This window comes from Grampus griseus (genome assembly GCF_964374135.1).
Source record: "Grampus griseus genome assembly, chromosome: 6".
NCBI lineage: Eukaryota > Metazoa > Chordata > Mammalia > Artiodactyla > Delphinidae > Grampus > Grampus griseus.
The window spans coordinates 22,764,609-22,782,714 of NC_139000.1; the positions used below are offsets into that span (position 1 = coordinate 22,764,609).

Sequence of the window (18,106 nt, forward strand, 5' to 3'; positions counted from 1 at the left end):
TGTCCAGCGTTTATTATTTGTAGACTTTTTGATGATGGCCATTCTGACCAGTGTGAGGTGATAACTCATTGTAGTTTTGGTTTACATTTCTCTAATAACTAGTGATGTTGAGCATCTTTTCATGTGCCTGTTGGCCATCTGTGTGTCTTCTTTGGAGAAATGTCTATTTAGGTCTTCTGCCCATTTTTAAATTAGCTTGTTGGGTTTTTTTGATATTGAATTGTATGGGCTGTTTGTATATTTTGGAAATTAAGCCCTTGTCGGTAGCATCATTTGCAAATATTTTCTCCCAGCCCATAGGTTGTCTTTTCATTTTGCTTATGGTTTCCTTTGCTATGCAAAAGCTTATAGGTTTGATTAGGTACCATTTGTTTAGTTTTGCTTTTATTTCTTTTGCCTTGGGAAACTGACCTGAGAAAATAGTGCTACAATTTATGTCAGAGAATGTTTTGCTAATGTTCTCTTCTAGGAGTTTTATGGTGTCATGTCTTAAGTCAAAAATGCCAAAGTCTTCAGTGACTTTGGGGGCAGGGAGAATTGAGGAAATCAGTGAGTGAAAGGCATGAGCCTCAAAAGAGGCAAGGGTTATTGCAAGAGAAAGGAGATTAATTGTCTGGAAGCAGCAGTGAGAAATGAGATCACCAACACATGGGTTGTAAGAGTGTGTGCAAACTCCTCTTCAGAGGGAGGCTGAGGAGGTGGTATCCTCAAGGAATAGCCCAAGTGTCACTTAAAGTCAGAAGTCAAATGAAAGTTGTGTGTTTGTTTACTTGTTTGTTTGTTTCTTCACTTGTTTAAGATAGTGTGGGACAGTGGTATCACCAAAGAGCTACCGGCCATCAAAGGCCTCCTTTGGAAGAGAATTTTCGCATCTTCTAGAAGGGCACTTCCCCTGGTCCAGATCAAAAGAGACTATCTTTTTATATAAACCGCCTTGTTCCCTCCTGCCCTGAATCCTCAAATTATGAAAACGTTGATAGTTACAGTCTCAGAACTACCCAAGCTTGTTTATGCCCCTCCTGAGCCCCTCATGCTCATCCCCAACCGAATCTTGAGATTGGGTTTTGTTTCTCTTCCTTAAAACTCGATTCAAGGAAATACCATGAAATGTAAATAATCGGTCCTATTTTCTGACAACCACCCTTCCATAATTCCCTAGATTTATGACTCATTCTGCTTGTTTTCCAGCTGTATGTCGGTTCCCATGTCAGAATGGAGGTATCTGCCAACGCCCAAATGCTTGTTCCTGTCCAGACGGCTGGATGGGGCGTCTCTGTGAAGAGCGTGAGTCTGCCCTCAAATCTTACTTTGAGTCCCAGTGGTTAGTCTAGAAGTTGCCAACTCAGGGGAGTTACCAGGAGCTGGCTTTACTAGTGGCAGAAATTCACGGGCTTAAATCCCATAGCAGACTAGACAGAGGGCCAAGAGCTGACTTACATATGTCATTTAGTTGCAGAACATCTAGAATATCAGTGATCTTGAAAAATACAGTTATCAAGATCCATCCAAAGCTGTCTTCATCTGCCTGCTGGCACAGATTTCCAAGAATCTTCTTGGGAAGGAGCTTATAATAGAGGGTTCCACAACCTTGGTCTTCCTTTATCTCACTTCTGTTTATGTTCTGTGCCACTCATTGCTACAGCTGGTATAAATTCATGGCATTGCATAACATTGTACTTTTCAGGTAAGATTTGGAGCCCACCATTAATTCAGTGTAGCTCTTCCCAATTAAGAAAGTAAGGAAAGTTGGTACTCTCATATCTATGCAGTGCTTGATAAATTAACATAGAATTTCGATCCTCATGGAAATGCATTTAAATTTGAATTTCCAAAAGCATGTAAATGAATAGTTTTAATTTCTTTTAATGTCTAAACTACACTTTGTTTCAGTCTCTTAAAAAATATATATGTATGGATAAAATGATTTCATGTTTCACTGGGAATGTGTGAATCACATTGAGTCACTGACATGATGGCCATTGGTCTATATCAGTTCTTTTTAAGGCCAGACATTTTATAAGAGATTCTAAAGTGTAACTATTTCAACTCATCTAGAAAGGAAAATATAGGATGGAAATCAATTTAGGCTGCTAACAGCTCACCAAAGCAAGTGTTCTCACAGTGATTCAGAAAGAAGAGAATTGCATCTTTCCTTCTCCTTCTCTCCAATCCTGCCTTCCCACTTAGGGTTCCCACACATGGCCTGCTATAACGCCAAGGATCCAGAGACTCGGAAGCATCTACCCTGGGGTAACAACAGGCTGGGCTTAGTTCACTGAGCATGCGCTGGTGATGCCTTAGAGCAGGCCTTCCCAAGCTTTATTGTGCATACAAAACACCTGGGAGAAGTTCAATGCAGATTCTGATTTGGTAGATCTGGGTTGGGACCTGAGATTCTGCATTTCTAGCCAAGTCCTACATAATACCAACGTTTTGGGTTTGAGAACCGTGCTTTGAGTACCAAGCCAGTAGACAGTCTCACTCCTTTGAAACAGACTACACCTCTTTACAGAGCTCAGTAATTTCTAGTAGGAGAAGTGATTGCCGTGGAGGGTGTAGGGGAGGCCTCATTCAGTCACCATCGGGCCTCAGCTCCAAGAAAATAAAGGCTGAGCTGTCCCATCACTACTAATGTGTTGCCAACACCAGCCCACGGAAGAGCTTATCTGACTCCCATTCTCACATTTAATTAAAGGCAAGAAGAGAATCTCGAGGTAGCCAAACCCTCTTAGAGCATTTTATGTAATTTGTAATGGAAATTTGAAACGATAACAAATGGAGAACATTCTGCTTAGTTTGTGAAGAGAAAGCAAAGCACTTAGCAGGCATCGATTACGGTGTGTCCTCTCGGAAAGAGTGCATTTGGCACTAGAGTCATTACATCAGGTAGAGGGTCCAGACTGACTTTCTGGATTGTGTCTTCCCAGTGATACTGATTAATAAACAGAGCACATACGGAAGATTATCTAGTGGGTCATCCAAGGTTTTACTCCTCCTGGAAAATGTTTTTTGAACACTTGAACATATCCGAGTGTGTGTGTTTTGATCAAATCCTTTTTGATCTCCTTTCTAGCAATCTGCATTCTTCCCTGTCTGAACGGCGGTCGCTGTGTGGCACCTTATCAGTGCGACTGTCCATCTGGCTGGACAGGGTCCCGCTGTCACACAGGTAGGCCTCCTCTCATGGTTTGTTTTCTTGGTGACTTGACTCCGTGAAGCCCTAGAGGACAGTGATGAGTGTGACTTAGATTCAGAGGTGGCAGTGAAACAAACGGGTATCAGAATTTCTCAAGAATTCCTCAAGGGACTTCCGTGGCGGTCCAGTGGTTAAGATTCCATGCTTCCAATGTAGGGGTCATGGGTTCAATCCCTGGTCGGGGAACTAAGATCCCGCATGCTGCATGGGATCTTGGTTGAAAAGATCCAAAAAAAAAAAAATATATATATATATATATATATATATATATATATATATATATATCTCATTCCTCAAGGTGGTCCCTTGAATGGCGGTCTCAATGCTGAACCTATGGCTGCCTCAGAGACACCTCTCGGGGTCGTGTGACAAAAAAGAGCATCTGAGTCGACTCACTTGTCGGCCTTCTTCATGTCATTTGCTCTATTTTGCAGAATGTAGAGGAAACATAATGCGGAAGTTTGGAAGAATATTTATTTTAATCTCTATGAAGCTAAATCACTAAATTCGCAGTACCTATCTAGAAAGAACTACGCTCTAAATAAATACAATTTAAGTTAAAGTGGAAAAACTCAACAAGAGATGGTTCCTTATCATGGAAGACAGTAACAAACTGTTGTTGATTTGTTGGTGACAAACATGTCCCCTTAGTAACCCTTGTCTATCTCAAATACGGGCATTTATCCCACTGTACTTTGATATCTGTTTAATTGCTCGCTTATTGATCTTTCCCTGCCCTCACTAGATTGTATGCCACCTGAGGGCAGGGGTATTCCTTTGTGATCTTTGTATCTTCAGTACCTAGCATAATGCCTGCATATGATAGGATTTTCAGTAATTGTCTAATAAATCAATCAGTTTAAAATGATAGATTTTTTTACCTTTTTAATGTCCTAATTTTCAGGCAACTATTAAAAGCAAAGAACTTGCTATATTTATTTAACACTCCACTATTCCTCCTGTAAATAATATGTATACCACCTCCTAGTGAGGTTAATTGTGAAGTAGAAGAGGCTAGCTGACACCAGAGCTTGTCATGAGCTCTGAGGCTGGGGTGACCATATAATTTAGCCTCCAGACTGGGACGTTTTTGAGAATGAAAGGGGCACTATTAATAAGTAAGCCAGGGAAATGGTAGTGAAAGGCAAAATCAGATGTGCGTCCACCCCACATAAAGCCAAAAGTGAGGCATCCATGAGTGTAGAAAAGGAAGAATGTGATACCGGAGGCAAAATTTGAAGCTTTTATTTGAAACTCTTACAGCGATCTATTTGGTATTTCTTTATTACAAATCACCCTTGGTATTTATCTGTATTTCTCATGCATACAAAATTGAACCTACCTGCAAACCAGCCTTGCCCTTTCCCAGGCATCTTCTCTCTGCAGGTGGTGGCGTCATGCTTCCAGATGGAGACATCCTCCACTCTCCCTCCCCTTCATCTGAGATTACCAGTGTCAGCACTCCTTCTGTTCCTTCCTGCACAGTATCTCTTGCATCTTACTCTATCCCCACTATCACCAGCTAGTAAAAGACCTCTCCTTTGGATCACCGCCAGAGTCTGCTACTTGACCTTCCCATCTCCTTTTCCAAAACAACACCATTACACACTACCTTGGGCATGAATTGCCCTTTTTAAGAACCTAAGATGGTTGCCTGTTGTCTTCACATCCAGCCCAAATTCTTCTGACTCTCAGACTGGCGTCAGCACACCTGATACACCTTACTTCCCATCCTGCCAGTCACATCCTGTCCCCTGCAGGTGTGGCTTCCTCTACCTATTGGAACTTGACCCAACCTCCAAAGCCCTGCCTAAGTTTCCTCTTGTCCCTAAACTTGCTCTCTACCACGACAATCTATCTTCTAACATCCCATGTCTATAGATATTACACAATTAGCTAGAACCATGCCATTTAAAGCTCAGTTGATCTGATTTATTTGTATTTCTTTTAGCTCCTTAGCTCCCTAACTGACATTAAGCACCTTAATGACATGAGCTGTATAGTCTTTTTTTTCAATCTTGCTGCAGCTACCTCAGCCCATATCCCACTTATACCCACTAAGTATTGATATTAAATATACAAAAGTATATAAAACAGGAGCTCCTGCCCTCCAGAATCCAATGTAGAAAATAAGAAGGGATACAGAGTGGCCTATAAGTAGGTGACTAGAGGCTAACTGAATTCTCTAAAAGGACAACAGCGAAGATGGGTAAACTACCCAAGTGCAGACATTCAGAAAAGGCTTTCCAAGCACAGAATCAAAGGAAGAGGAGTCACCAGGAGGAGCTCGTTCTAGCCAAAGGCGTAGAAGTGCAGCACAAATGTGATCAGCAAAATAGAGCTGAAGCCACCGAGGCAGTGGAGGGGTGTGGCTGGAAATGAAGCTGTAAAGATGGGCAGAGCCAGATTAGGAAGCGCGTCGCATGCCAAGTTCAAGATGCTGGATTATGTCTTCTGAGCCACAGAAGCCACTAAAGGGTCTTAAGCAGGAAAATCATGTGATCAGATTTTCTTTTTGAAAAATGATTTTGGCAGCAGTATGGAGAAGGGCAGAAAGCAAGACTTAAATTAGGGAGACTTGTTAGGGAGTTATCAAAGCAGAATTGGCAAGAGGTTATGAAGTCTAGAGAAATGAGGACGACCAAAAAGGATGGATTGGAGAGAAGTTAGGGAGATGAGTCAACACTACTTGGTTATAGATGTATTGTAGGAGGAAAGGTCTGAAGCGAGTCAAGACTGATATTTCCAGTTTGGGCCCCTGAGTGGAAGGCGGTGCCACTTCTACCCTTGAGATAGAGAACCCAAGAGGAACAGGTTTGAAGGTACAGAAAAGGAGTTAAGTAAGTAAGGACATGCTGAGTTTGAGAGGCCAGTGGAACATAAAAGGGAGAGGTCTGACAGGCAATTGGATGATGGTTTAGGTTCCCAGAAGACTCATCTACATTGAAGATAGAAATATGTCAGTCATCATTGGAAAACATTTATGGGGGAGAAAAAATAAGTCTTTGCAGAAGACACGTAGCGTGAGAAGGTGGCCCAGAATAGAACGTTGGGGGCACCCATGTTATAGGGAAGGAGGAAAGTGTTAGGCTTTTAGACAGAGAAGTGAAAATAATAAAAAAATTTGTTAGTACAGTCAGGTACCACTACATCATCATGCTTTTGAAAAAGAGTAATTTTTTAATATACATTAGCAAGCAGATATGGAGAATTAGTTGTGGATGATTGGGTTTTATTTTTGCTATTTTTAATCCTGCTTTATTTCATAATTTCCTTTTTGTTATATTGCAAATACGCTCATTCTGTTAGCTTGCTCGTCAAGAAAGCTAAGGGCAAAGATTGATGTTTTCCCTCTTGTCCTCTCTCTGTGCTTATCCAGTGCCTGGATTGCTGACGTTTTCCCCATATTTTATGAATGAGTGATTGGAGAAGTGACATTTCTTTATCTCTCACCGAAGATGAGTTTTTCCTCTGGGGAAACCTGCCCTTTCCAAGCTGTAATGAGGCTGAAATCATGAGACTTAAATGTGTCTCGTTTCCAGCTTCCTCCCAACAGACTTTTTTTTTTTTCTTTGATAAGTTAAACTGCCTGGTCTTCATCGGTTTTTAGTGTCCTTAGGTTTTTTAACAGATAGATTCATGCAGATGAAGTGTTTGACTTTGAGACTAAGGACTTGTGAGAAAGTTGTCTGCGTAGTAAATCTCTGGGTGTTCACTCAGGGTTTCACCTGTGGCTAATTTTTAACTCTACCCCAGGTTCTGTAATTCCAATGGTAAAAACCATGAAATACGTTTCCTAGCAAACACAAAGGGCTTTTGAATCATCTGTCATGTTAGACAATCTGCGTGACTGATCTGTTGTCGTAAGAGTTGATGTCTGATGTAATGACTTCATCGGTCATAGAGTTCAGTGCTGGCTCCCTCCAGAGACTTACAGTCTCATCAAGTATTTGAATAATTTACAGTTCAAAACAGTATGTGTCAAATTGGTTGAACAAATAAAAAGATTAAAGAGAAAAATCAGTCGACTGAGTTATCAGCAAAGGTTTCAGTATGTAGGTAGAACTTAACCTGGGGCTTAAATATGAAAATGGACTCGGTTGGAAGGAAAAAGGGAGGTGGTACCACATAATGACATGAGGTTGAGCAAAGTAGCAGGATGCAGTCCATGAGGAATGGTGGCGGCTGGAGCAAAAAGAGTCAAATCTTATTCTGCCTGCCTTCATGGGCATCTTCAGAATTGCTCAGTATTCATTAAATAAATACATGAATTTCTCATCCCAGCTGTTTGCCAGTCTCCCTGCTTAAATGGTGGAAAATGCGTAAGACCAAACAGATGCCATTGTCTCTCGGCTTGGACAGGACATGACTGTTCCAGGTAAGACAACCAAAAACTACTATTTATCTGTAACTTAATTAAGGAGACTGAAATTCAAGTTAGTTAAGTTGTCTCAAGAGCCAGAAGGTACCTCTAGTTTGAATGTAAGCATTTTGTATCCAAAACTATCCATTTTGAGATATTCCCTAAATTTGAACTAAAACCAAACGAAGAAGTATTAGTTAAGGATTGACAAATAAAACAATGATTTCTCAAAAACACATATGTGTTACAGCACATATACTAAAATTGGAACAACACAGAGAAGATTAGCATAGCCCCTGCATAAGGAGGACTTGCAAATTTGTGAAGTGTTCCATATTTCCCCCCTCCCCAAAAAAGGAAAAAGCGTTAATTAAACAAATAAATTAACTGCCTTCTTGAACAGAAGATTTCACCCTTTATATGCAAGGATGCAAATAAATAACAAACTCAATATGTTTTATTGATGTTCATTTCTATTCCTGTTTATAATAAAAAATAGAATTGAAATTGATGATAAAGAATGTTTATTTTTAAAGTCAAAATTTTTGTTTCATATTTTTTATGGTATATATAGTCAGTATTTAATGGATTACAAGAAAATTTATGTAAAAATATGTTCTAGCAATTGGTTTCTCATTTCTAACCAGATAAATATAGTTGAGAAAAGATTATCACAAAAATAAATCAAAGGAGAAATAGTTTGAAATAATTTTTTAAAAATAATAATTTAAACTTTTTTATTAAGGTATAATGGACATACAACATTATATTAGTTTAGTATATTAGTACAACATAGTGATTCAATATTTGTATGTATATATTGCACAGTGATCACCGCAATAAGTCTAGTTAACTATATAAGTCCATGTACATAGTTATAAAATTTTTTTCTTGTGATGAGAACCTTTAAGATCTACTGTCTTAGCAACATCAAATGTGCTATACAGCATTATTAATTATAATTGCCATGTTATACATTACATCCCCATGACATTTATTTTATAACTGGAAGTTTGTACCTTTTGACTCCTTTCACCCATTTTGCTCACCCGCTACCCCCACCGCTACCTCTGGCGACCACCCACCTGTTCTGTGTATCTGTAAGTTTGGTTTGGGTTTTGGTTTTAAATTCTACATACAAGCGAGATGATACGGTATTTGTCTTACTTTGACTCATTTCACTTAGCATAATGCCCTCGAGGTCCAACCATGTTGTCAGAGTTGCCAAGATTTCATTCTTTTTATGGCTTAATAATATTCCATTGTGGTGTGTAGGTGTGTGTGTGTGTACACACACACATATTTTCTTTATCCATGTATCCATTGATGGACACTTAGGTTGTTTCCATGTCTTGGCTATTGTAAATAATGCTGAAATGAACACGGGGGTGCAGATATCTTTTAGAGTTAGTGTTTTTGTTTTCTTCAGTTAAATACCCAGAAGTGGAATTGCAGGATCATATGGTAGTTTTATTTTAAATTTTTTGAGGACCCTCCATACTGTTTTCTACAGTGTCTGTACCAATTTACATTCCCACCAGTAGTGCACAAGGGTTTCCTTTTCTCTACATCCTCAACAATGCTTGTTATTTCTTGTCTTTTTGATAATAGCCATTCTAATAGGTGTGAGATGATGTCTAATTGTAGTTTTAATTTGTGTTTCCCGATGATTGGGGATGTTGAGCGTCTTTTCATGTACCTACCTGTTGGCCTTCTGTGTGTCTTCTATGGAAAAATGTCTGTTTGGGTCCTCTGCCCATTCTTTAATCAGATGGAGATTTTTTTGCTCTTGAGTTGTATGACTTCTTTATATTTTTTGGATGTTAACTCCTTACAAGACATATGGTTGGCAAATATTTTCTCCCGTTCAGTAGACTGAATTTTCATTTTGCTGATGCTTTTCTGTGCTGTGCAAAATCTTTTTAGTTGGATGTAGTCCCACTTGTTTATTTTTGCTTCTGTTGCCTTTGTTTTTGGTGTCAAATCCAAAAAAAATCATGCCAAGGCTGACGTCAAGGAGCCTACCACCTATGTTTTCTTCTAGGAGTTTTAAGGTTTCAAGTCTTACATTCAAATCTTTAATTCATTTTGAGTTGACTTTTGTGTATGGTGTAAGATAATGGTCTACTTTCATCCTTTTGCACGTGGCTGTCCAGTTTTCCCAGTACCATTTATCGAAGAGACTGTCCTTTCCCCGTTGTGTATTCTTGGCTCTTTTGTTGTAAGTTAACTGACCATATACGTGTGGATTTATTTCTGGGTTCTCTATTCTGTTTCATTGATCTATGCATCTGTTTTTATGCCAGTAACATACCATTCTGATTATATATTGCATCATACCATTGAAAAAATATTTTCAGTATTAAAACATTGTCCTCACAAATATTGCAATGTTGGAACATCACCAACTCTATTTTAAAACTTTTAATGTACATCATTGTATTACATCACTTAGATTTGTATTTTGTATATTTACTTCCATCTTATAGGAATCACTAAAAACAAATGGATATTTCCATATTGATTTTTAAAAGTTAACTGAAAAGAGCTTTTATTTTTCCATGTCCTTTTATTTCATTTCGATTGGAATATCAAAGTCAACTTGCAAAGACAAAAATCTATCTAAATACAAACTTAATTAACAAGAAAATCTGTCTCATGCCCATGAATTTCTTCATATCACCTCAAACATATGCCATCTCTGCAGAGAAAAAAAAAAAACTGAACCCAAAAGGACAAATTTGGATTGTACAAGTATATTTAGAAGTTTCCAAGATAAAGATGATCATTTTACCTGAGAGCAGAGTCGAAAGAGCTTGAAGTCAAACTGGAGAGAATTGCTGGGAAAAAAGAGAGCAAAGAATAGAAGAGAGGGCTTCCCTGGTGGCGCAGTGGTTGAGAATCTGCCTGCCAATGCAGGGGACAAGGGTTCGAACCCTGGTCTGGGAAGATCCCACATGCCGCAGAGCAACTGGGCCCGTGAGCCACAACTACTGAGCCTGTGTGTCTGTAGCCTGTGCCCCACAACGAGAGAGGCCGCGACAGTGAAAGGCCCGCGCACCGCGATGAAGAGTGGCCCCCGCTCGCCGCAACGAGAGAAAGCCCTCGCACAGAAACGAAGACCCAACACAGACAAAAATAAAAATAAATAAATAAAAATTTAAAAAAAAAAAAAAGAATAGAAGAGAGAGAGAGAAAATAAAAGGAGTAAGAATGACAGTGACTCAAGAAGGAACAGGAAGTATTTGTAACATTCTTATAATTTTAGACTTTATGTTTCAACTACTTCATTTTACAGATAAGAAAAGGAAACTCAGAGTTTGCATGATTCCCTAATATCAAAATACAGTTGACCCTTGAACAACATGGATTTGTTTACCTGAATGCAGACTTTTTGCAATAAATCCACAGTACAGTGCACACGATCTGGTTGACTCTGTGGATACAGAGCCACAACAGCAGAGGACTGACCAAACGTAAAGTTGTACAGCAATTTTTGACTGCTGACAGGGTCAGCGCCCCTAACCCCAACATTGTTCAAGGGTCAAAGGAGCTTTTTCTTGACCAGGGGAAGGGTAGTTATCAGCTTATGTTAAAATGCTGTCTATTAATAAAGATAACACAATCTTCTAGATTTTTTTACGCAAAAGGTTGATAAAGGAATCCAAAAAAATGATGGCAAATTCACCTCAGAGGCATTTCCCACATTCAAGGAAAGGTCAACCCAGAGGCCTCAGTAGCCCCCCTGCCCCTCCTTATGCTGTGATGGGTTTTTCTAGGAGACCTGAATTAGCTAGGACTCTCTTACTGCAACTCTAACTGGCGTAAGCAAAGAAAGGAATCTGTTATCACAATAATGGGATCGTGTATGGAACCCAAAGACGTGGGTTCGCTCAGCATCAGGACGACCAGACTGAGTTCTTGAAAGCCATCTGAAGTCTCTCACCTCCCGTCTCACCTCCTCTCTCCAGCATCTTCTCCATGACTCTCTTGCTGCAGAGTGCTTTCCTCTGCTGTTCAGTTCGCATGGAAGGACAGAACTGCTTATAGAGCCCACATTTTACCTGTCACACTCCAGCATCTACAGAAATAGTGTGCTGACCCAGTTTAAAAATCCAGGAGAAGAACTCATGAGTCCAGATTGATTCAAGGGCCCACCATAGATCGATCAGTCAATGGTGATCCTAGGTTAGGTCATGTTATACTAACGGGAAAAGTCATTTTGCTAAAACTTTTACCATACCTTTGGGTAAAGGGCAGAAGAGACTGGCAAGTCACTGAAGAAAGAAAAGTGGAGTATAATTCCCTGAAATGGGACGGGGAGAAAGCTTTTCTGAGAAATCAAAATAATAAATGTTTACAAATAATATTTATTTCCTTCTCTCCCACGAGATTGAGTGCCTTAAAGATTGTCTCCCTCATACTTAGTATAGGAACAAAAATTGATGCTCAATCAGTGCTGGTTGACAGAGCAGTTTCTGGGCATCTGTGACAGCTGGTGGAGAAACACCCTGTGGCATTCATTAAATCCCTCAACCTGCATCCTTCTCTGATGATGAATAAGACTGACCCAGTATTCTTCCTAGATAGCTCAATCCTTAAGGAAGAGACTGTTTCCTCTGATCTCTGTATGCAGAAAATGAATCCTAAACAGATGCCATAAATAAAAACCAAAGACGGGGGCTTCCCTGGTCGCACAGTGGTTAAGAATCCACCTGCCAATTCAGGGGACACGGGTTCGAGCCCTGGTCCGGGAAGATCCCACATGCCGCGGAGCAACTAAGCCCGTGTGCCGCAACTACTGAGCCTGCACTCTAGAGCCCACGAGCCACAACTAGTGAGCCCGCGTACCACAACTACTGAAGCCCGCACACCACAACAACTGAAGCCCGCACACCTAGAGCCCATGTTCTGCAACAAGAGAAGCCACCACAATGAGAAGCCCGCGCACCACAACAAAGAGTAGACCCCGCTCGCCACAACTAGAGAAAGCCCACACACAGCAATGAAGACCCAACGCAACCAAAAATAAATTTAAAATTTTATTAAAAAATAAATAAATAACACCCACAGACGGTTCACGCTGTAAGAGACCTTCAGATTCACCAAGTCCAAACCCCTCATTGTACAGATGAGCAGATTATCAAACAGGAAACTAGTGACAGAGCCAGGACTAAAACTCCAGTGTGCTGATTCTCACATCTTTCCATATGTTAGCGCTTTTCCTCCGTGTCCCTTTGTTTTCTCAAGGAATGGCCCCCATCCATCCAAACAACATCACAGATGATGCCCAGGTATCTGAGACTTTCATTTGCGTTTTAATCAGCCCCCAAATAGCTGTTCCCCCTTCAATTCAGTCTTTTCTGTTGAATCTCTTTTTTTTGTTGTTGTTCCAGGAAAAGGAGGACTGGCTTTTAACCACTGCACAACCAACCAGCTCTCCTAAAATGCAGGATCATCTCTTCCTGGCAGTCCTGGACATCCCAGAACTTACACAAAGACATTCCAACAGGGTGCTGGGTCTTGTCTTGTTTTAATCAACTTGTTACTTTTGGTTTACCTTTTTATTTTGTGTTATATTTTGTTATTTCTTGTGACATACTTTCTTTTTTTAAATATGCCTGTATTTTCTATATAAAAATATATTAAATAGATGCTGCTCCACTCTCACAAAATGTACATATTCTCTTGCCTATGGGGAAAGTTCCTGATACACATTTTTATTCAGTTACTTAAAATGATTTTTCAATTAAAATATATTTTGCTACTAAATACTGTTTTGCTGGATAGTGCCATTTTGTGAGGTGGCCCGGGAATAATGAAGAGGATTCATGATCTATGCCACTAGCATATTATGGGATTCCACGCAGTGTACTGAGAAATTACAATAAAGGAGACCCCTTCGTGCTATTTCCATCTTCTCTACCATATGTGTAACAGTAAAGGTTTCCTTTTATTTAATCGGAAAGTAACTATTGGACCTACTACCCTCCACACAAAACGCTGTCCTGGTGCTGAGGGCAGCCTGGCTAATTCCTTCACCAACATTTGGAAAGCTATAGGCATCAACTTAGTGGATGGGGGAAAAAAGCATAATGACCATGGTTCACAAGATAAAGTGCTCCCCTTCCTTCTCACAGCTGGAATAAGAAATGCAAGTACTGGAAGATCACTGCTTTGGGAGAAAGGAGATTGGAATAAAAGAACAGGGAAAGGGAAGGAAAAAGGCAAATGAGGAAAATTCCCAGACCTGTGCTCCTGGCTCCACCTGCAAAGAAAGAATTGAGTTTGCCCAAGGCAGAGCTGAGCTGCTTCTCAGACTCCGCTGCTTCCCCTAACTCCATCACTATCCTTCTACCAGGATAAAGACCTCCTCAGGCTTCTGGGGGGAAAAAAAGCCAGAACACTAGATTTTGTTTCAAGTAGGAAAATCCCAATCAACTCACCTCCATCCTCTGGGAGAACTGCTTCCACATAGGGCACGGGGGCACACTGTAGCACTCTGAAGAAACACAGGAACAATGAAAAAGATCTTGATTGTCCGAGTGGTTCTCTTCACCGCCTTCACTTCCCTCAGCCATTGAGTCTGCTTCCTTCTTTCTTCTGGCATTCACTCTTTTGACCAATCTTCCATGCTTATGAGTATTCCTTTTGTTTAATTTATACCCCATCAACTTCCAAATTATATTGATTTTTGTCATTTATAATCATAAAACTATAAAATAAAGCTCAAAATCTACATAATAAAAAGAAAGATGGTACCAGAAATTTTTAGCTAGGAAAAGCTACTGCAGTTGAAAACAAAACACAGTTCTGAAAGTGTACCTACTATGTAGAATTTGTATTGGGTTACTCTGAATAGATTAAAAGATCTATACTGCACAGTAAGTCAAATTAGTTGCATTATGCAGACAGAATAAGGAAGTAAAGCACCACACGAGTGAGGTTTGCAAATGATATGAGGTTCTACATATCTAGAAATGTGATTCACAGGGAAATAATACTAAAAGTAGTTGAAGAATTTTTTTTAATTTTATTGAAGTATAGTTGATTTACAATCTTGTGCAAATTTCTGCTGCACAGCAAAGTGATTCAGTTTTGTATATATATACATATATATGTATATATTCTTTTTCATATTCTTTTCCATTATGGGTTATTACAGGATATTGAATATAGTTCCCTGTGCTATACAGTAGGACCCTGTCGTTTATCCATTCTATGTATAATAGTTTGCATCTGTTACCCCAAACTCCCAATCCATCCCTCCCCCACACCCCCTCCCCTTTGGCAACCACAAGTCTGTTCGCTATGTCAGTGAGTCTGTTTCTGTTCATTTGTGTCATATTTTAGATTTTGCATATAAGTGATATGTGATATTTGTCTTTCTTTGTCTGACTTCAATTAGTATGATAAGTATGATAATCTCTAGGTTCATCCATGTTGCTGCAAGGGCATTATTTCATTTTTATGGCTGAGTAGTATTCCATTGTACATATACCACATCTTCTTTATCCATTCATCTGTCGATGGACACTTAGGTTGTTCCCAGGTCTTGGCTATTGTAAATAGGCTGCTATGAGCATAGAGGTGCATGTATCTTTTCGAATTGTAGTTTTTTCCAGATATATGCCCAGGAATGGGATTGCTGGATCAGACAGCAACTCTGTTTTTAGTTTTTTGAGGAACCTCCGTACTGTTTTCCATAGTGGCTGTACTAATTTACAGAACACTATTATTTTTTAAATCTCCAGTACTAAATATATTCATAGTGAATTCTTAAATTTCTTAAAGAAGAAATAAGGGTGTTTGTCCAGCATTACTTAAAGCATATCTGTTTCAAACCAACTATAACCAGTTCTGTAGTGAACCATTAAATGCTTCCCTTTAAACCAGAAACAAAGCAGAAAGGCTATCCCCACTGATCTTGAACATTATTCTGTGAGTTCTAGCCAAAGTAATAATACATAAATTTATAAATAAAGGGTGTAAAAATGAGAAAATTAAGAGTCACAATTTTCGTTTTGGCAGAAAACACGAAGATATACCTTCTAAGATAAAAACCAAAGGCATGAAAATCTATTAGAAACACTCAGTCCCGTAAACTGGATGGTTACAAGATAGAAAAATAGTTTTCCTGCTTGTCATTTATAAATAGAAAGTACAGTGATAAAGATCCTATTCACAATATATATACATATATAAGTAAGAAATCTATGTGACCTCAAGGAAGAATATTATAAAATTGTATCTATAAACATTTATAAATGCTAAAATAATGAGAAGCATGCCATCTCCTGGATGAGAGAACAACATGTCTTAAAGATGTTGATTTTTCCCAAATAAAATTATAGTCGTAATGTAATTCCAATCACGCTTAGTATATTGGATTTGGGGGGGGAACATGACCAAATTATTTACTCTAATGTTCATTAAGAAGAAAAAAAATGGAAAATTAAAATATTTTAAAGAAAAATAATGAAAAGGACCATCTTTACTAAAAATCAAAGCATAATAAAAAGCTGCAGTAATTAAAATAGTGCATGCTGGATCAAGAAACAGGAAAGCATCAATATGAAAATCTGTACCTACTAATTTAAATATTCTATTTAAAAACTCAGAAGTCATGAAGAAAACATCAACAACCAGTGGAATTTTTGTTGTAAAATATTAGAAAGTAAGAGAGTGACTGGCATTAGACAATTGGTAAAAATTTGAAAATCTTTTAATTTGTATTCTCACCACATAAAAATAAATTCAAGGTGGATTGGGGAGTTAAATATTGATATTAAAACCATAAGATAGTTTTTACAATTAATTTTTCTCAAAAATTTAAAGGCTTAAAAGAACCTTCTAAGGACTTCCCTGGTGGTGCAGTGGTTGGGAATCTGCCTGCCAATGCAGGGGACACAGGTTTGAGCCCTGGTCTGGGAGGATCCCACATGCCACAGAACAACTAAGCCTGTGCACCACAACTACTGAGCCTGCACTCTAGAGCCCGTGAGCCACAACTGCTGAGCCCACGTGCCACAACTGCTGAAGCCCGCCCGCCTAGAGCCCATGCTCCACAACAAGAGAGGCCCGCGCACCTCAACGAAGAGTAGCACATGCTCGCCGCAACTAGGGAAAGCCCACACGCAGCAACAAAGACCCCAATGCAACCATAAATAAATAAATAAATAAATGTATCAAAAAATTAAAAAAAGAACCTTTGAAACCTAGAAGTTACAGAAAAATTACAGTAGGAATAATAAACAGATTTGATAGCATAAATAGAAAGTTTGGGCTGTCATTCAGAGGATGATAATCAAAATGGAAAGATGGAATTCCCTGGTGGTCCAGTGGTTAGGACTCTGCACTTTCACTGCCAAGAGTGTGGGTTTGATCAATGAGGAGCTAAGATCCCACAAGTCATGCAGCCAAAAAAAAAAAAAGATAAACAAAATGGAAAGAAAATTTTTTATGACAGACCAAGTACGAACATTTTATTATAATGTCTTTATTATATAAATTGAAAAAAAGACTTACAGAACTCCAGAACACAGACAACTCACCAAAGAAATGCCATATATTCATATTTGTGTGAGAAAAAGTACAACCTCACAAATATGGAGAAAACATTTTGTTTACCAGATTAGCAGTGACTTTTTTTAATGTTAATAAATAATGCTGGCAAGTGTGCAGTAAAATAGGAAATTTTATATATCGTCAGTGAGAGTGTAAATTGGTATAATTTAGAAAGCACTATGATGATCTATATCCCTAAAAGTATTTTTATATGCTTTGAGCTAATATACACAAGTTTTAGACATAATAAATTTCATCACAACGTTATTATTGCTGCAAATGTGGACATGGATGAAAGGCCAAACAATAAAGAACTCTAAACTATGCTACCTCAAGCACATTTCTAAATCATATATTACACCAGCCTTCAAAAAGATAATGCAGTAACATGGAAAATGTATGTGGTGTAAAGTTAAGTGAGGAAAAAAGCAGGATATAAAATTTTCCATACTGATATGATTGAAAATCTACAAAAATTATACAAAGTGAGGATGAGAAGGAAAATGCCCAAGGTCACAGGATTGTGAGTATTGGAACTTAAATTAAAACTCAGGGGGCTTCCCTGGTGGCGCAGTGGTTGAGAGTCCGCCTGCCGATGCAGGGGACACGGGTTCGTGCCCCGGTCTGGGAGGATCCCACATGCCGCGGAGCGGCTGGGCCCGTGAGCCATGGCCGTTGAGCCTGCGCGTCCGGAGCCTGTGCTCCGCAACGGGAGAGGCCACAACAGTGAGAGGCCCGTGTACCGCAAAAAAAAAAACAACAAAACTCAGATATGCTGGCCCCAAATATCTGTGTTTTCACTGTATTCAAACACTTATTCTCAACTTTGGAATATCCACGTGGCAAACATAAAATAGTTAATGATAACAGATACAAACAAATTCAACAATCCATGACAATCCATGTTTTTTTACCACAAGAATCAAAAAATTGTCCAACTGTAGTAAAGTTACTCCTACTGTATATCATAGGAATGTCAA

General features: G+C 39.1%; 1 protein-coding gene across 1 annotated transcript in view; it reads left to right on the forward strand.

The window, feature by feature from the left end:
• The window catches only part of SVEP1 (sushi, von Willebrand factor type A, EGF and pentraxin domain containing 1), a gene marked incomplete at its 5' end in the record, with an annotated part of 184,195 nt that extends 170,936 nt beyond the window's left edge, over nucleotides 1–13,259 (forward strand). Inside the window, 4 exons of the mRNA XM_082656871.1 lie at nucleotides 1,189–1,284; nucleotides 3,074–3,169; nucleotides 7,481–7,574; nucleotides 12,956–13,259. Coding sequence (XP_082512997.1) covers nucleotides 1,189–1,284; nucleotides 3,074–3,169; nucleotides 7,481–7,574; nucleotides 12,956–12,977 — 308 coding nt within the window. The 3' untranslated portion in view covers nucleotides 12,978–13,259. The remainder of the gene's footprint in view (nucleotides 1–1,188; nucleotides 1,285–3,073; nucleotides 3,170–7,480; nucleotides 7,575–12,955) is intronic.
• Nucleotides 13,260–18,106: the final 4,847 nt, after the last annotated feature.